Here is a 16,390-nt window from a genome sequence, read left to right on the forward strand (position 1 = left end):
CGTGGCTCTGCCTTCTAGGATATGTCAGCGCCTTTTAAATCCATTTCTCTTCATGGATTTAAAGCAATGCCTGGCTGGTCTGTAAATGGATACAAAACGGAGAGCGAGGGGGAGAAATATATATACACAAACGCAGATATTTTTCCTGGTGCAAAAAAAAAAAAGAAGAAAGAAAAAAAATCGTTTGCTTCGAGACTGTAACGAAACAGAATATAACTTGCTACGACATTGGATCATCTGCTATTTTTTTTTCACCTTCCCCAGACATGAACGGCAAAATCTGGGAGCAGAAGGGCCGGGTCTCCTCATCGACCCTTCCCTCCCACCGATTTCTTCCCGCTTATGAGTCCCACTGATTGCCAGCCCCCTGCCCCTCTTTTTTTTCTCCCCCCATGGAGGGAAGAGCGGAGCTGCTTTTGTTCCGACTGGAACCTCATGTTTCGTAGCTGCGGTTGGGTCCCTGGGCAGGGGTTTGCGCCGGCGGATGCTGCTGGTTCTGTATTGTCAGGATGCTCCGGGGGGCGGATGCCTGAGGGGGGGGACGAATCTCAGTTTTTGTCTCCCCCCCTTGCACCTCAGCCCCTTTGCAAACACCCTAAAGGAATGAGATCACGTGAGGCAAAAGGGGGCGGGGCCAATCTCTTGTCTGGAAGGGGAAAAAAGCCATTTTGTGCCCCCCCTCCCCATGAGATCCCATCAGCAGCTACACAGACGCGTTTTTTCCAGCTCCGACGCTTTGGCACTAAAATAAAAGAAAAGGAGAGAAAGGGGGGGTTTGGGGGAGCTCGCTGTTTTCCCAACCCTGCTCGCCCCCCCCCCCGAAAGATCCGGGATCAGGTAGGGACACACCTCCCCCTACAATCCCTTTTGCTCTGTGGGGTGTTGGAGGGTGGAGGGGGAGGGAATAGATCTCTCCCTCCCGCCCCCCTCCAGGGAAGGACTCGAGTCTGCGGTCCAGGCTGCGAGCTCCCTGCCTCGGCTTCTGTGACATCTTCTGTCTTTCGGGGGTTGGTTTTTCTTCCTTCCTTTTCTATTTTTCCGCTCTCTCTCTCTGCTTTCAAGATGGCCGATCGGTTTATTTGGTATCCATCTCCTGCCTGGCTTCCTATCTTTCTCTTTGTGCTGCTGCTGCTGCTGCTGGTTTTCTGGCAGGGTCCGGAGGGGGGGATAATTTGCATGAGATCCCCTCCCCCCCCAGACATGGCAGTTCATCCCCCCCCTCCCCCAACCTCTCCACTCTCTCCCCTAGCCGGGGAGGGTGTCTGCTCCCCCGTGCCCGCTCTCTTGGCTTCTTCCTCCGGCGGCTGGCTCTTGGCAGCCCCCTTCTCTCTCTCCAATTGGCACGCCTAACTTTTTGGATCCCTTCTCTTCCCCCTCACCACCGCTTTTCTTTGGCCCCGACGCAGGGAGGCTGGCAGCCGGGCGGGGGCTGCCCCGATGTGTGGGGGGCAAGGGAGACGGGGGTTTGGGGAGAGGGAACCGGCTTTGACAGCACCCTGCCAAGCCCAACCCCGCCCCCCAAGAGCCCCCGGGAACTACCCCACCCCGGGGATGCCACATTGTAGGCGCGCGAGTCCTGCCCAAGGGCGCATGGACGTGGGTGGCGGGGGGGGGGTGTCTTAGGAACTGAGATGTTGGAGCAATATGGCGCGGTTTCTCCACGGTTGGACAGAAAATGAATGTGAGGAAGGTTGTGTGTGTGTGGCGGGGTATAAAGACCCCCAGTTTAGGAGACAGCGATTGTACTGTGCCGATGCGCCCCTCTCCGGCTGGGTGGGGATTCCAGGGTCTGGGATCCAACCCCACAGGGGACCGACAGAGAAAAGAGGGGTGGGTGTGGAGACAGGAAGGGGGTCCTTGTTTTTCTGTCATTCCCGAAGTCGTCTGGGTCCCATCCGCTCGTGTGAAAACAAATACATAGAAAACAACATCATGTACCACCCCCACCGCTCCGAAATAAAACAGAGGGGGCCGGCAGGGGTTTGCCAGGAGACCCTCGTGGGGAAGGGGGTGGGAGTGAAGTCGTTGCAACAGAGTCAAGGGGAGCTGCGGCGGGGGGGGGGCATCTTTCATTTGGTTTTAATTGTCGCGATGTTTTGCGAATCAATATGGAAGTCCAACGAAGCTATCCGAGTGGGGCTCAGTTTTTTATATCAGAAAGAGAGAAAGGAGAGATAGGAATTAAAATCCACTTTGCAATTCATCTCACCCCCCAAGCAAACAAAAAAAAATCCCCATTTAGATCCTGCCAGGGTCTTTTTTCTTTTCTGTCTTTCTCCCTCCCCAACTACGTGTGGACACCTCGCAGCTAATTAGCGCGGATCGCCCCTCCAAGCCTGATGAATAATAGATCGCAATAGAATATCAAAATGAGCCCACGGCTCGACTTGGGGGGGGGAGGGGGTTGGCAGGAAAGTGGCTCTCTCTCTCCCCACCCCCTTTTCCATGTCGCCTTTTTTCATTAAAGGGGGCCATTCTTCTAACTTTGGGACAGAATAAATAAACAAATAAAATAAAGAATTCCCAACCCCTCCAAGCTGCAAAGAGAAAGAGCCTCTCCTGCTGTACCTTTCCCTCCAGAATTAAAAGGAGGGAGTTCTTATGTATGGAGACATTTATATATATATTCCCCTGCCCATAGAAGAGTTACTTGCTCTTTGTTTATGGAACTCTTTCTGGAGGGCATATATATATTTCTTGGGAGGGGAATGTGCGGGACAGAGGGAAGGGTTTATAATTATGGAGGTCCCTTTCTCCTCCAGTTTAGCCATCACCTCTTCCATAGAGCTGCATGATGGAAATATTCGTCCCTCACCCGAGACTGTATTATCATCATTATTATGGAGCGTCTGCGCACAAAGCCTGCTTTGTTTGGAGAAAAAGATGCATGAAATAACCCTTATGTAACCACAAAAAAAAAAATCCCAACCAAAACAACAAACCAAACCAAAACCCATCACTGCAAAGGAACTGCTGTTCTGTTTGATATTGATGAGGTAGGCAGGGGAGAAATCTCGTGTCAAGGAAGTTTGGTAGCAGTGCGCCGATTCTTCAGGGGAATGGACCGGTTTTGCCCTTTGAAATCGGGGCCCTGAGTTCAAGGTTCGACATCCTTTGCCGTGTCCAGGAGTCGTGCTCGCGTGGCTGGTCTTTAGGCGGGACGGATCCAAGTTGTGAATGGGAGGGACCCCGTTCCACTGGAGAACGTTGGGGCCGTTTCTAGTGGCCAGGGAGGTGTCGGTGTATTTGTTCTTCCTCTGCCGCGATGACAACCCACGGGGCTTTTCTCGCGTGGGTTCGAAGGGTTTTCTTAGGACCCAGGCTGGAAGGCTCCATACAGGGAGCTGAGACCGGACCTAGGAACCTCCCTTCACCCCCTTGCGCACACTGGAGTCGGTACAGGAGGATATAAACTTCCACAATCCAAGACCTAGCAGCGTTTTGTCCCGGCCATCGATCCCTTTGTTTACGTGTATCGACAAGTCCCTGCGATCTCCCTGAGTGGGGTTGGAGGGTGGGGAAGAGACAGCATGTATGAGCCAGCGAGCTCCGCTTCTTTGCGAACAGCAGCTTTGCGCCTCGCATGGTTGTTCGCAAGGCTGATCTTGTGCAGTGAGCGCTGCTTCGCAGCTTGAGGTGTTGTGTGGGTGGGTGTCTTGTGCCTGGGGGATTCCTCCTGCCTTGGAATATTGTACCATTGCTGGAGGGTTTTCCGGCTTACTTGACAAGTTGTAGAATGACATGCAAACAAACGGAGGGACGTGGGAGTTATTTCTTAGCTGGGGCAGAGAGGAAGGAGGGGATGACAGCGGTCTAGAAGTTATGGGGAACTTTGAAATGTCCTGCTCCCCGCAAATTCGGTCTCCTTTCTCTATAAGGGCTGGGAGTGTCGCCCCTCTGCCCCGGCGAGCTTGGGAGCAGGGGGGAAGAACTCCCGGAAGGGTGAAATTCACCCCTTGGGTTGATGTGCACAGACCACCTTCCCCTGCCTTCCCGGGGTGCGAATTGCTATCTGGGAATATAGACTCACCTTCCCTTGCGCTCCTCCTTTCGGATGCTGGCCACCCACATACCTGAAACCCTGTCCCCAGTCGCCCCTTTCCAATGTGTATTGGGAACAGTTTCAACAAAAGAACCCGTAAAGTGTCTCTAATTCTCAAGCCCCCATGGCTGGAACAGTCCCGCTCGGGTGCTATTTTCATTCCCAGGCCTAGCCGGCTCCTGCCTCCAGCCCTCCTGGTCTGTTAATAATACTTAACTATGCGGAGTGGAAAGACTAAACAAACAACTAACATCATATCACAAATAAGCCAAGATCAGACCTGGAAATTCAAAATTCCTTTTACCTCCACGGAGGCGCTTCATTTTTAAACGAGCATCATTAGAAAAGTTCTCCAGGGCTAGGAACCTCCCCGTGAAACCCACCGAAAAGCTAGCCCACCGCTAAAAATGGATTGAAAAGTGACAGCAGCCCACTGAGAAGAGATTGAGCAGCTCCTGAGAGCACTAAGAGGGTGATGATTCCCTCCTGCCACTGAAATGCAGTGCAGAGCTTTGCCATCGTCTTCCATTGGAGCATCACTTCCTCCCCCGTCCATATCTTCCAAAATAAAAAGCGAGTTTACTCGAGATACCTGTATCTACCCTCACTGCACTACTAGCCTGGACTTAACGCCCTGCACCAAATTTTCAAAAGAACTCTGCTCTCATGGAGGCACCAAAATAAGTGGCCAAATTGCCATGCTGGGTGCTGGACTTCTCCCTGCCCCCTTTTGCTGTTGTTGAAAATCTTACCTAAAGTTGAGCTGTCCTCTCTGGAAAATCTGGTGCTGAACACTTGAAAATCAGGACCCCTCATCACCTCTTTTGAAAATTTGGCACCACTTCTCTGCATGCCAGTGATTTACACGGGCAGATGGACTGTGGGAATTTGTTGTCAGTCATTGACTGTGGTGTCTAACACAACTCAGCCTCCAAACCTCTCCAGACTGTTGCAGCCAATATGCTTGTCACCAACAGATGTGATGCCAAGGGGTTTTTCACTGGAAAAATACTTAATAACTAACAAATACATGTTGCCCTGGATTCCCACAACTGTTTCTGGCAGGGCTAGATTCTGTAGCAAGTCCTCTTCTGGGGCTGGAGAAACCTGCAGCAGTCAGACCAGATTTTTTATCGATTTTGTCCTGTTCTGCTCTGTTGACTAAATAAAGCACTTAAAAGGGAAAAAGGAAAGAAAGAAAAAGGAAAATGACACCTCCTCCCTTCAGTTGTGAAGTTCTAGGGCTGCAAAAAAGATCTAGTTTGATCTCCTGGATTTTTTAATACAAATTATTTGGAAGAACTTTAGAGAAACAATCCCCAAACAGCATTTTAAAAGTCATAGTGAGGGGGCCCGATCCTGTTTGAGCTAAACTGGAGAAGTCAATCGAAGTTTTGTCTGGGGACATGATGGAGAATGGGGCTTGCTGGTTCTGACGAAGTTCCCTGCTGCCTTAGAATTCACCACTGGGATTTTCTGACAGCATTTCCATGAGCTGCTCTTAAGTCTTAACTTTTGCATGTTATGGACAAACCCCTAATTATCCAGATATACGTACACTCTAATGTCAGGGGTTTCTGAACTGCTCCCTGTTCCCTGAAGTATAGAAAAGCTCAATTCTATTCCTCCAAATCGATAGCAACTTCACCTACTGGCTTTGCGTTTAGACATGGGTAAATTAGAGCAGAATCCGGCCCTTTGAATATCGTTGCTGAGTCCTACTGCCCCTCCATTCGCCCTGAAAGACAAGGGATGGTTAATCTATCATGGAGTGCTCTGTTCAGCTGCGTAGGGGTACTTGGTGGATGGTTTATTTTTTATTTATAGCTTCGAGAAAGCAAGAAGGACTAGCAGGCTAATGCTGCTCTGACTGGCTTTTCCACTCAATTACTCACTGTTTCCTCTGCCCCCCGCCCCCACCTCCTCAAATCCAGTTTTGGGGCCCGTCTGTGGAAAGGCTTCTCTTCGCCTGCATAAAGCTGCATTCATGGTCAGATGCTGCCTTGAATGTTTCCATAGGAGATAAAAACTGTGCACAGTTGCAGTGAATTTGGGAGGTGTGTGTGTGTGAGAGAGAGAGAAGATCAGCCACCAATGTTTTGGTTACATCTGTACAAATATTTTCTTGGTTTTGAGGAAGGGGGCCGCACTCGCGTCTGCTTAATTCTCTGAGTGACCCCATCATGGGGGAAGGGGGGAGAAAAAGAGGGTGGAAATACCTTAAAGCTGCCCTTAACGTTGAGAAGTTGGTTCACGGGTCACTGGTAGGTCCAGAGGCAAAGATCTATCTAATTTCAACTCTCATGTTATGGAGGTCGGACTAGTTCTAAAGGTTCCAGGCGCCCCTCTCCCACGTGAAAACCATCTCAGACTGGAGTCTTCTGCCTTATTAATTAATTAATGATCGTCGTTGTTGTTGCTAGCATTAATCTGAGGGGGAAAGCCCCAGAGAACATCATTTCTGATTTGGCGGGGGAGGGGCGGTGTGAAGGATCTTAAAATATATAGACTCTGTCCTGAGGGGCAGACAGAGAGAAAGGGGTTTAGACGTGGCTTTTGTAGAAATACTGTAGAATCCAGAACATTTGAACTCTTGCTTTTTGGCAAAAAAGTTGTGGGTTTTTTAGGAAAAAAGAAATTCGGAGAATGTTCGCTCCAAAAGTCCCTGGTTGGATGAAGACTACTTGACTCTACACTGACTTTACCTGAGATTTTCAAGTGGTTTTGGGTTCCTGACTTGAGATACCTTAAAAGGGTCTGATATTCAGAAAGTGCTGGGACACTCCCAAAATTAAAGCACCCCAAATCTCCAAACACTTTTGAGATTCTTAACTTGAATTTTCTTGGGAGGATTTGAGTTTCTTCGAAGGATTTGAGCTTCCGCTCTACATTTGAAAAGCTCTGATGCATCTTCTTCTAAAACCAAATCAAATGTCAGGGGAAAAGATCAGAACAATTCATTTTTCCCCTCCCCCTCCAAATCTTTTTTAAAAATTGAAAAATATGTGTAATGTCTTGTGTTCATAGAGAGTGTGGAAACTTAAAAAAAAAGGAAGCAGGATATACGTGTATATAATAGCAAGATGCATAACCCACAGCATTCTGCAGGAAATCAACATGCCAAATAATTAATTTTCATGGGAGGAATAATCTGTGTCTCGGAATTATTGTCTGCTTTTAAGATGTTTTTCTCATCCCTTTCAAACTGGGATGGTTGCACTGCAGACCGGCTATCGCCTTCTTGCGAGGCAACGACAGCAAAGCAAAATTGTTTGGTAATAGCAAGGGAAAACTTTGGTGATCTGGAAAGATAACGTGTCCTAGGCACAGACTGAGGGAGACTGAGAGAGAGGGGGGGAAAAAAGGGGCGATTGATCTGGTTCTGGAGCCTTGTCGAGATTTTAAATCCAGACCCACATCTGAGGTCACGTGCCCTTTTGCTTTGTGTAAACCCTCCTCTCGCTTGCTCCTACTGTACTTTGCAAACCCGAAAGGAGAATTTCCTGTTGTCGGGGTCTGATGCCTACTGTAACTGCTAGCAAAGGCTACATTAACCCAAAACGTCGCGGGTGTCTCTTTGTGAAATGCAGGCGTGTCTATTTTGCAGCAATAAAATTATATGGCATTATTATTAATTATCATATTAAATATCATAATTAATAATATTTTCTACTAAGCGTTAGGGAACCCGCATAACCAGCTTTGCATATCTTGTCTGGTGATAAATGGTGCCTCTCTGATATTGCCAATCGATATATTGTTTTCCTGCCCACTCCCCGTGCAATTGGGAGTTGGAAAGATCTGGATCTTTCTGCTCAGAAAACTTGCCCCAGAGGTGGCGAAACTAGCGAAACTGTTAGGGGAGGTAGCAGGAGGGGAAGCGGTGAATCCTGGGGGATCTGCGCAGGAGTGGGGTGTACGTTTGGATTTCTGGTGACTGTGTCCTGGAGGAGATGCCGTTTAATCAAACGATAAAGCAACGTGCTCCACTTTGATATAACGCTTTCCACCAGAAGATCAAGGAGGAGCCCATTACAAATATGAAAGGACTCAAACTTTGCAGCATCCCTGTCAGGTGGGGGGAGGCATCATTCCTCTAATTTCGCAGGTGGGGGAAACTGAGGCAGCAGAGAAGGAAGGCTCCTTGCCCAAGGTGATTACCAGAGCTGGAGTGGTGGGAGGAAGCAGATCGCTAATCCCCCAGTTACATCACAGACCATCTTCAGGCCCCTAAGGAGTTAACATTTTAAAGGGAACAGGGGACCTCTGCAAAATTAAGCCCAAAGGGGGCAGTTTAAACGTAATCAGCTCTGGGTTTGGTGTAGAAGGGGAAAGATGCATCGGAGCTGTTTAAATAGATTTTTTTAAGGGGGGGGATAGACAGGGAGGTGGGTGGATGGATGCCTGGAGTGGAGGAGGATTGAGTTTATTTATTTTCTGGGGGTGGGGGTGGCGAAAAGGTCAGGGCGGTGGAGGGTGTTTTGAGGGGTGGCCGGGGGGGTGTTTTAAAAGGAGACTAGCGCCAACCCCATCTGAGTCATGAAATCAGGGTGATTATCATCCGGTTTATTAAAACCGGTTTGTGCTGGCGTCTCGGGCTCCCCCTCCCTCCCCTCCACCTTCCCTCTCCTTTAGAGACCCATGACGCCATTTGCTAGGCTGGGAGGATAACATGAAAAAAACACGAGAGTCTTGCAGGGAGCAGGGGACCTGCAGAACTCATTGCCCGGCGAGAGCCCGAGTCACTGGAGGGGGATTGGATTTCAGGTGCACCAGGCAGGCCAAAGCTTCCCCCCGCCCCCCTTCGCTTGGCTGTTGCTGTTGGCATCTTGCCAGCTGTTACCCTGCAGGTAACTATAGAAACCAGCGCACAGGAAGCCTATCAGCAGCCCCAACGTCACCTGCGCCTTGTAAAGGGGTCTGGGGGGCACTTCTCTACCTTGAGGATGCTGAGGCTTGAAGGGGGCGGGGGGAGGGAGACGTGCTGCTGTTAAGTGTAATCAGGGTGTGTGTGTGGGGGGGATGGAAGCAAACAAGCCGAGAGGACCCCAAGGGGTGTGATAAGTGCTTTTGCCTTGGGAATCTGCAAAGGGAAATGGGGCCGGGGCGGGGGAATGACCCAGTCCAGTCCAGAAAGCAGAACTGGGCGTTTCCAAAAACCCATCAGCCTCTTTCTGACCCGCAACTGTTGTGTTGTTGGCTTGTTTGCAAACCACCCCACAAATGCTTCCCAGCGGCCAGGCGCTAATGCTGGGGTGGCCAACGGGGCTCTTGCTCCCCCGAGTTACCTGCGCTGAAGGAGGGGGCGGCGGGCAGTGGTGGTTTTAGCCACCGCCTGGAGCAGGATAGTCCCAATTTCTCCTCGGCTCCTTTCCCCTTTGACACACCCACCTCCGTGCTTAAGTTTTGTCCCACAGTCTCATCTCTGTTGCTTGTCTACTGAGGCTGGGGGAGTGGGGGGGGGCATCTTTGCCTTGAAGTTTGATCACTGTACCGATGGGGCGGGGAGTCTTTGATTGGCACAGTATTGTGGACAGCTTTTGTGAACGTTAAACGCTTTCCCCAGCATTTGTGTGTGTGTCTGTGTCTGTGTGTGTACACACTTCTGCACCTATCCTTTGCAATGGTTCACCATCCCAAGGGTAACCCCCTCTCCCAGGCCGCTCAGAGGAGTTTGCTGCGCTCTGTCCGATATAGATTAACGCCCGGTCTGGATTATAATAGGTAGATAAACTTCCATTTTTCAAATCAATCCCCTCCATGCCCAGGATGTGGAGAACTTGTCAAGAAGCAGCGCATTTGGACTAGCCACAAGAGGGTGGGTGTTTTGTTTTTTAATTCAATAACAAGGATTTTACATAAAATAAAATAAAAAGTACCCAGAGAATGGCTTGTAAAGGGACTGAATCTGTGTGTGTATGTGTGTGTGTGTTTGTTCCTAACAGGCTGCCCCCCCCACTGACGTCACGCACAAACTCATTTGCACAGAAATAGATTTTAGTTCAGTTCCCCCCCCCTTCTCCCCTCCACCTCGGATGGTTGTAATAATATTCTGGCTTCTCGCCAAGTATAGGAGTTACCATAGAAACAATAAAACTGCAGCGATTCAGGGCCCCAGCTCCAACGTCTCCTATAGTAAATATTAAAGTAACGGGAAAGGGGCTGGGGGGGCAGCAATTACATTGACATCTGCGACTTTCTGCATCTCTCTGCACTTGATTGCATCGGCTGGTGATGGATTTCCCGAGGGACTGGATTGGAACCACGCTTGATTTAGTGCTGCAAACGTCCTGCTCAGAGTCTCAAACTTGGCAAAACCCTTTCTTGTTCCTTTCCATGTTGCTTCTTCCGTGTGTGTGTGTGGGAGGGAACTGAACCTTGCAGACAAGTTATGTTTTACCGCGACTACAAATTCTGCCCGGTGCTTATCTGTGTGCCTAGCCCTGGAGTTTTTACTGCAAAATCCTTCTGCTTTCCAAGCAAATATCCCCCCCCCCCCGCCTTCTTGGGGTGGACACGCATACACACACACACACACACACACACACGTGTCTCCAACCAATTCCCCCCCCCGCTCCGCCGCCGCAAAGCAAATCTATTCATTCTAGCAAAGGCGACCGATAGTTTTTTCTATCTCTATTTGGGTGCCTGGCTGTGAAAAGCCAAAGCACGTCCCAGATCTGAAAAAAAAAAACACAAACCCAACACCACCACAACATTCACGCGCGTGCCCGCGAATCCAGGTCCAATTGTTAAATTCATCTCCTGTCTTAATGAGGTGTGTGGCCGTGTGGCTTCTGTCACGGGCAAGGAGCCAGCAGCCGGCTCTGGAGTCTCTATAGAAACCACTAGGCACGACCGGAAAATGCCTTTGACCATAAAACAAAACGCGCTCGCATTAAAACATGTAAATACTCGAATGGGGGGCAGGGAGGCAGACTAAAGGCCGAGTTCCCAGTCGCACCAGTTGAAGCTTGGGGAGGGGGGCGATGGGAGCTGTTTAGGAGACATCTCAGCAGGGCCGGTCTCAATCCAGATTTCTTGTCCTGGGGGGAGACACACCAGAAGTCCAGGAGACTCCCCCACTTACACGCAGGCCCCTTTTCTTGCTTTTGACAGCGATTTAGGGGAGGCGGTTCATCGCTGTGGATTTAGGGCCGGATCCCACTGCTTAAAAATCCACACCCACGCCTGCAGAACAAGCAGGCGATGAACGGCCCTCACCCATCGGCCTGGAGGCGAGTGGATCCAGATTGTTTTGGGGGGGGAATTTAAGCTGGCACCAATCGCTCCTTCCCTTTCCTAGATTTCCCCGGAGGCAGAGCCTGTCCCTTTAAATGCGGCCCCGCAGTCTGTTCCCCACCGATCCATATGTATCCATCTATTTAAATACCCCTCCTCCGGGGGTCGGTGGCTCTGATTGGGGGGCGAGGGGGGCTGGTTTGCCTGCATGCAGGAAGGCCCTGGAAAGGGGCGGTGCTGCGCTCAGGCAGGCAGAGAAGGAGCCGCGGGGGAGACAAAGGTGCCGCTTCGCACCTTTGCCAGGCTGGCCAGCCCCTCCGACCCACAGTTTTCCGCTCTCCCCTACCGGAGCCTTGGCTGTCAGGCGGGTGAAAGGCGAGCGGAGGACCCGGAGCCTGGTACCCCCCCGGGGGCCGGCTGGGAGATCGCAGCGGTGAAGGACAAGGAAAATGTGGGTCCGGGGACGCTGAGGGTTTCTTGTCTGGGCACCTTTCGATCTGTGCAGGGGAATCATTGTCTGCGGCATGTGTCCACGCTGCGCCATGGGGCACAGGGAATGGAGGGGAGGTGTGTGGGGGGGTATTTGTGTGCGGGGATTTGGCTGCAAGGAAACAACTCCACAGTGTGTGTCTAGGCCTGGGGAGGTGGGGGAGGGCAGTAGATGTGGTCTAGAGACGCGGTAGAGATCATCGGAGACTGTTTCAAGTGGGTGTGGCATGACATGACAATGCCACGCGTGGGTATGGACGGGTGCTCTATATTCTTCCATGTGCTAATCTTGGGGACAGATTACAGCCAGCTTTTACACGTTATTAGATGGGCCTCCTAGGACACTGGGTTGTGTTTGTAGATGGAGGTGTATTTGCAGGCTGCATGATGCCATATGGACCCATTGAAGTGTGTGTGTGTGTATTGCAGTTATGCATCGGTTTACATCTTCAAAGTACTGTAGCAATATGCTAGGTAATGTAAGCGCGCATGAAATAAAATATAGACACACACTGATTACCGAATTAGGCACAAAGAAAATAATTGTGGTGTATCCATACTCGGTATGAGTGGACAGACACACACTACTCATGTGTATGTAATGGGGGTAACACTATCCCCCTGTGTATAATATTCCAGTGCTTTGAAGATGTAAACTTCTGTATGTGTGCAGATGATTCATATGTACCCAGACACCTATTGAATGTATATTGGGTGGTGTCTATTCTCTGCATATTGTTTATGTGCCTCTGTAGTGTTCATTGAGAAATGCATATGTGATGTGTGTCATGGGGTCTGACACGCCTGTCCTTCTGGTCTGTATGCGCAGGTACCTAGGGGTCGTGTAAAGCGATCCTCAGCAGAGCTTCTCACGTCTGGCTTTTGCTGGACTTGTGAACTTAATGAATTGCATGTTAATGTTCAATTAGACCATTTATCTGATTTGTTCTGGTCCATTGCCCTGCTGAGGGAGGGGGCTGGGAGTGGGTGTGAGGCATGGTGGAGAGGGATGAGGGCAAGACCATGAAATCTCCCCTCGGCTTTGTTATCTGGTGTCAGCAGCAGGCTGGGGAAGAATTAAAGAAGACATGTGGAGAGCCAAAAGCCGAGGTGAAGCTGTTGCAGCTCCTAGCTGGGTGGGATTGAAATGCCAGCAGCGTGGTGCTGCTGTGATCCTTCTGCTCAGGGGCTGCAGGCTTTGCTCGTTTCTTCTCCTTTTCTTTTTCCTTGAGGTTTGCCCAAGTAGAACACCCAAAAGCAGGGCTTTCTTTGGCCATAGTTTGATTACAGATGATCCTGTAATGGGGTACAGTTGAGGGAGAAGGAGGGAGGGAATGTGTGTCCAGACTCTGGTGGCAGAGGTCTACTTGGAGTAAGAGACTATTGGGGATGGAGGAGTTTATTGTTAGCGAATGGTCAGCAACGAGGCTCTTGATTTTTATTTTTGTTTAAATATATAATTTAGAGGGGCTTTCCCTGTGAAGGGTCTCCATTTAATAAAAAAGTGTTCCTTTAATAATCTCCATCCTTACATCTACAACGTGTGCATAATCCTGAGTGGAAAAACTGGACTGTGTGTGTTAGGTTTAGCCCTATTATTTCTGCCCAGCTTCGAAACACACTAAGGGAGCAGCTATAAAACCTGAAAGCTGCATGTTGGGTCAGTTTCTTACCTCCTTTACTACCCAGATCTGTACAGATGTACCAGGGGCATGACTTCTTTATACTCAGCTCTGCTGACTGGTGTTTTCTCTGAATTGATTTGTCTCCATTAAAAAAAATAAAATCACGTTACTAAATAAATTCTTTATCTTGTATGGGTTTGGTCAGGGTTTGGGAGTAAAAAGAGAGATTCACTATATAATGTAAACTGTAGGATCACTATGGGCCAGATTGTAATACTCTCAGTGAGTTTTATCTTCCCCCATGAGTATTATTATTCTCTTACATTTAGATTGTGGCAGCACCTGAACACCACAACCAGTTCTGGGTCCCTATGTGCTGGGTGCTGTGCAAACCCATAGCCAGTTAGTCTCATCAACATGATTATATTTGGAAAGGGTGCTACCCATCCCAGCTGAACTCTACGGGGCTGCAAAGGAGGTGTTTTGTTTTGTTAAAATACAAATACTCAGTCCTCCATCCCTTCTCTCTGTATTATTGCAATTTCAGATGCTTTGCAAGGCCTGACCACAAAACCCAGATTACAAGGTGTGCATGTGGGGGGAGGGGAAATAAATCCTAAAACCAGTGACTCCTGTGGTTTGTAACCTACTGAGCCATTTGCTTCTGGAATTTTGCCTTCACTAGCTCCAGCTGATGACTTGGTTCTGGTAGCTGTAATATTCCAGGAGGACTGATGACCCTGTAGATGCCACTAACTTGATCCTCGGGGTGTGGTGGGGTGTGTGTGTTTGTTTCCAGAGAGGATCTGCTGAGGCCCTGATCCAAAATGCACAGAACCACCAGGATAAAGATCACTGAGCTGAATCCCCACTTGATGTGTGCTTTGTGTGGCGGCTACTTCATAGATGCAACCACCATAGTGGAATGTTTACACTCCTGTAAGTGTCCTTTGTACCTAGGGGGGTGGGACGCAGGGGAAATCAGCTGTTCTCAATGAAATGCTCTTTTCTTTCATTCCACCAGGCAGATCTCCTTTTTGGGTGTTAAGCTCAGAAGCCAGTTGGTGGTGATGAGAGATTCCCCAGCTGCTCACTTGAATATAACTCCATGGGCCAAGATTTTTCAAAAATGGCTAGTGATTTTTGGGTGCCTAACTTGAGATAGCTTAAATAGGCCTGATACTAGTTTTTCAGGAAGAGCAAATCTCTCCCTTTTCAGAAACCAGGGCCTCCTTGTCATGTGAGACACCCTAAATTTGAAGCACCCCAAACCCCTTGTCACTCTTGGCCTCCGATTACTCGCTCAATAATTTTGAGGTGAATTGGTGAAGCTAGAATCCTACCATATTTCCAAGGAAAACTGCTGCATCCCTTTGGGTGGAAACACCAAAGGTGTGGATTTCCTCAAGGGGACCTTAAAAGGTGGGAAAACTGATACACAGTAAAAAATTTTCACACAACGTGGGAATAAACTGTAGAACTCACTGACACACACATTCACGAAGGTCAAAAATTTAGCAAGATTTAAGACATTTCTAGGGTTATCAAGGATAACCAGAGTTATAATTAACAATGACAAACATTTGGGAAGGGACATTAACCCTTGTTCTATACAGGGCTTAAGGCAATCTCTCACTATTAGAGATCAGAATGAGAGCTGTATGTGTGTGAGGTGGATAATCTCGTATCTGCCTGCTGATGGGTTCTTCTACCTTCCTCTAAAGCATCTAGTTCCAGCCACTGTTCAAAGACAAGGTCCTAGACTAGCTGGATCCAGGGTCTGCTCCAATCTAGCAATTCCTCTAATATACCTGCAGAGAGAAGCAAGGTGTAAGGGAAACCATGCCTTGCTAAGGGGGGAATGTGGAATAGCCCCTGCTGGTGGGATCCCCCTCTTATTGATACCTAGCTGCTAACAGGTGGATTAAATGGAAGCAGTCACAGATTACCTTCCAATCAGTGAGGGTAAAAAATTATCTTGCTCAGAATGTCTAAGCAGTTGTCTGTTCATTGTGGGTCAAAGCCAGCCCTGTACAGAGGGTCAGGGCAAGTTATGCACCACTTATATCCTGCTTTGGCATCACTTATGTCCCGCTTAAGCGGGATATAAATGGAGCCGAAGTGAGAGTTAAAACCATGTGCTTAAGTGGCACCTAGGCCTCGTGCTGACTCTTTGCCCAGGGGTAATGTTCACCCTGTGCGTCTGTATGTTGATTTCACCCTATTTATTTTTGTCTCTTTCTTTCTTTAGTCTGTAAAACCTGCATCGTCCGCTACCTGGAGACCAACAAATACTGTCCCATGTGTGATGTCCAGGTGCATAAAACCAGGCCTCTGCTCAGCATCAGGTGAGGGATCTCACTGTTCTGGTTCTTGCCCCCCCCAGCCCTAAATATGTGATAACACAGAAGTTGGGAAGCAGCAGGCTCTGGATTTCTGCTGTAGCATGTCACTGAGCCCCACTGTCACAGGGAATTCTTATCCCTGCTTTGCTGCAGTTGGGAGATGGATATTTTGGCCCTAACTTTTCCAGAGCCACTAGTAGTGATTTTGGGTGCATCTATTACTGTTTTTTTGAGAGGGACGGCAACTTGGGGTGCCTGAACGGGCCCTGATTTCCAGAAGGTGGATTCACAGAATTAACAGATAAAGAGGTCCCATTTTAAAGTCCCCCAAACTGGGCACCAAACTACTATTTGCTTTGGAAAACTGAGGTCTCTGTATGTAATTCTGACCCTTATTCAGCAAGCTATGTTCCTAACCATCAGCATGTGAGTAATCCATTGTCTCCAATGGAACTAATTTACTTTCTTAAAGTTAGGCACGTGTGGGGACTCAGGAGATCGGGATCAAATTCCCAGCTCTGCGACAGACTTCCTGTGTCTGGCAACTTAGGCCCAGAGCCTCAAAAGCCTCCACCCAATGGAGTTAGGCACTGACCTACCTTTGAGGATCAAGGCCTTAGTCTGTATGTGACTCAGGTTTCCATCTG

At 49.1% G+C, this 16,390-nt stretch overlaps 1 protein-coding gene across 3 annotated transcripts in view; it reads left to right on the forward strand.

Moving 5' to 3' along the window:
* The first annotated feature begins 644 nt into the window (after positions 1-644).
* Positions 645-16,390, forward strand: part of PCGF2 (polycomb group ring finger 2) — a 38,496-nt gene continuing 22,750 nt past the window's right edge. For 2 of the 3 annotated variants that reach the window (XM_032791353.2, XM_032791354.2), the window contains exons 1-3: positions 645-837; positions 14,198-14,337; positions 15,650-15,746. In XM_032791353.2, coding sequence (XP_032647244.1) covers positions 14,226-14,337; positions 15,650-15,746 — 209 coding nt within the window. In that variant the 5' untranslated portion in view covers positions 645-837; positions 14,198-14,225. Of the gene's footprint in view, positions 838-13,127; positions 13,189-14,197; positions 14,338-15,649; positions 15,747-16,390 lie in introns of those variants that run through there. The other variant, XM_075059640.1, reaches the window with a different exon arrangement.

Source organism: Chelonoidis abingdonii, chromosome 21, assembly GCF_003597395.2.
Source record: "Chelonoidis abingdonii isolate Lonesome George chromosome 21, CheloAbing_2.0, whole genome shotgun sequence".
NCBI classification, from domain to species: Eukaryota; Metazoa; Chordata; order Testudines; family Testudinidae; genus Chelonoidis; species Chelonoidis abingdonii.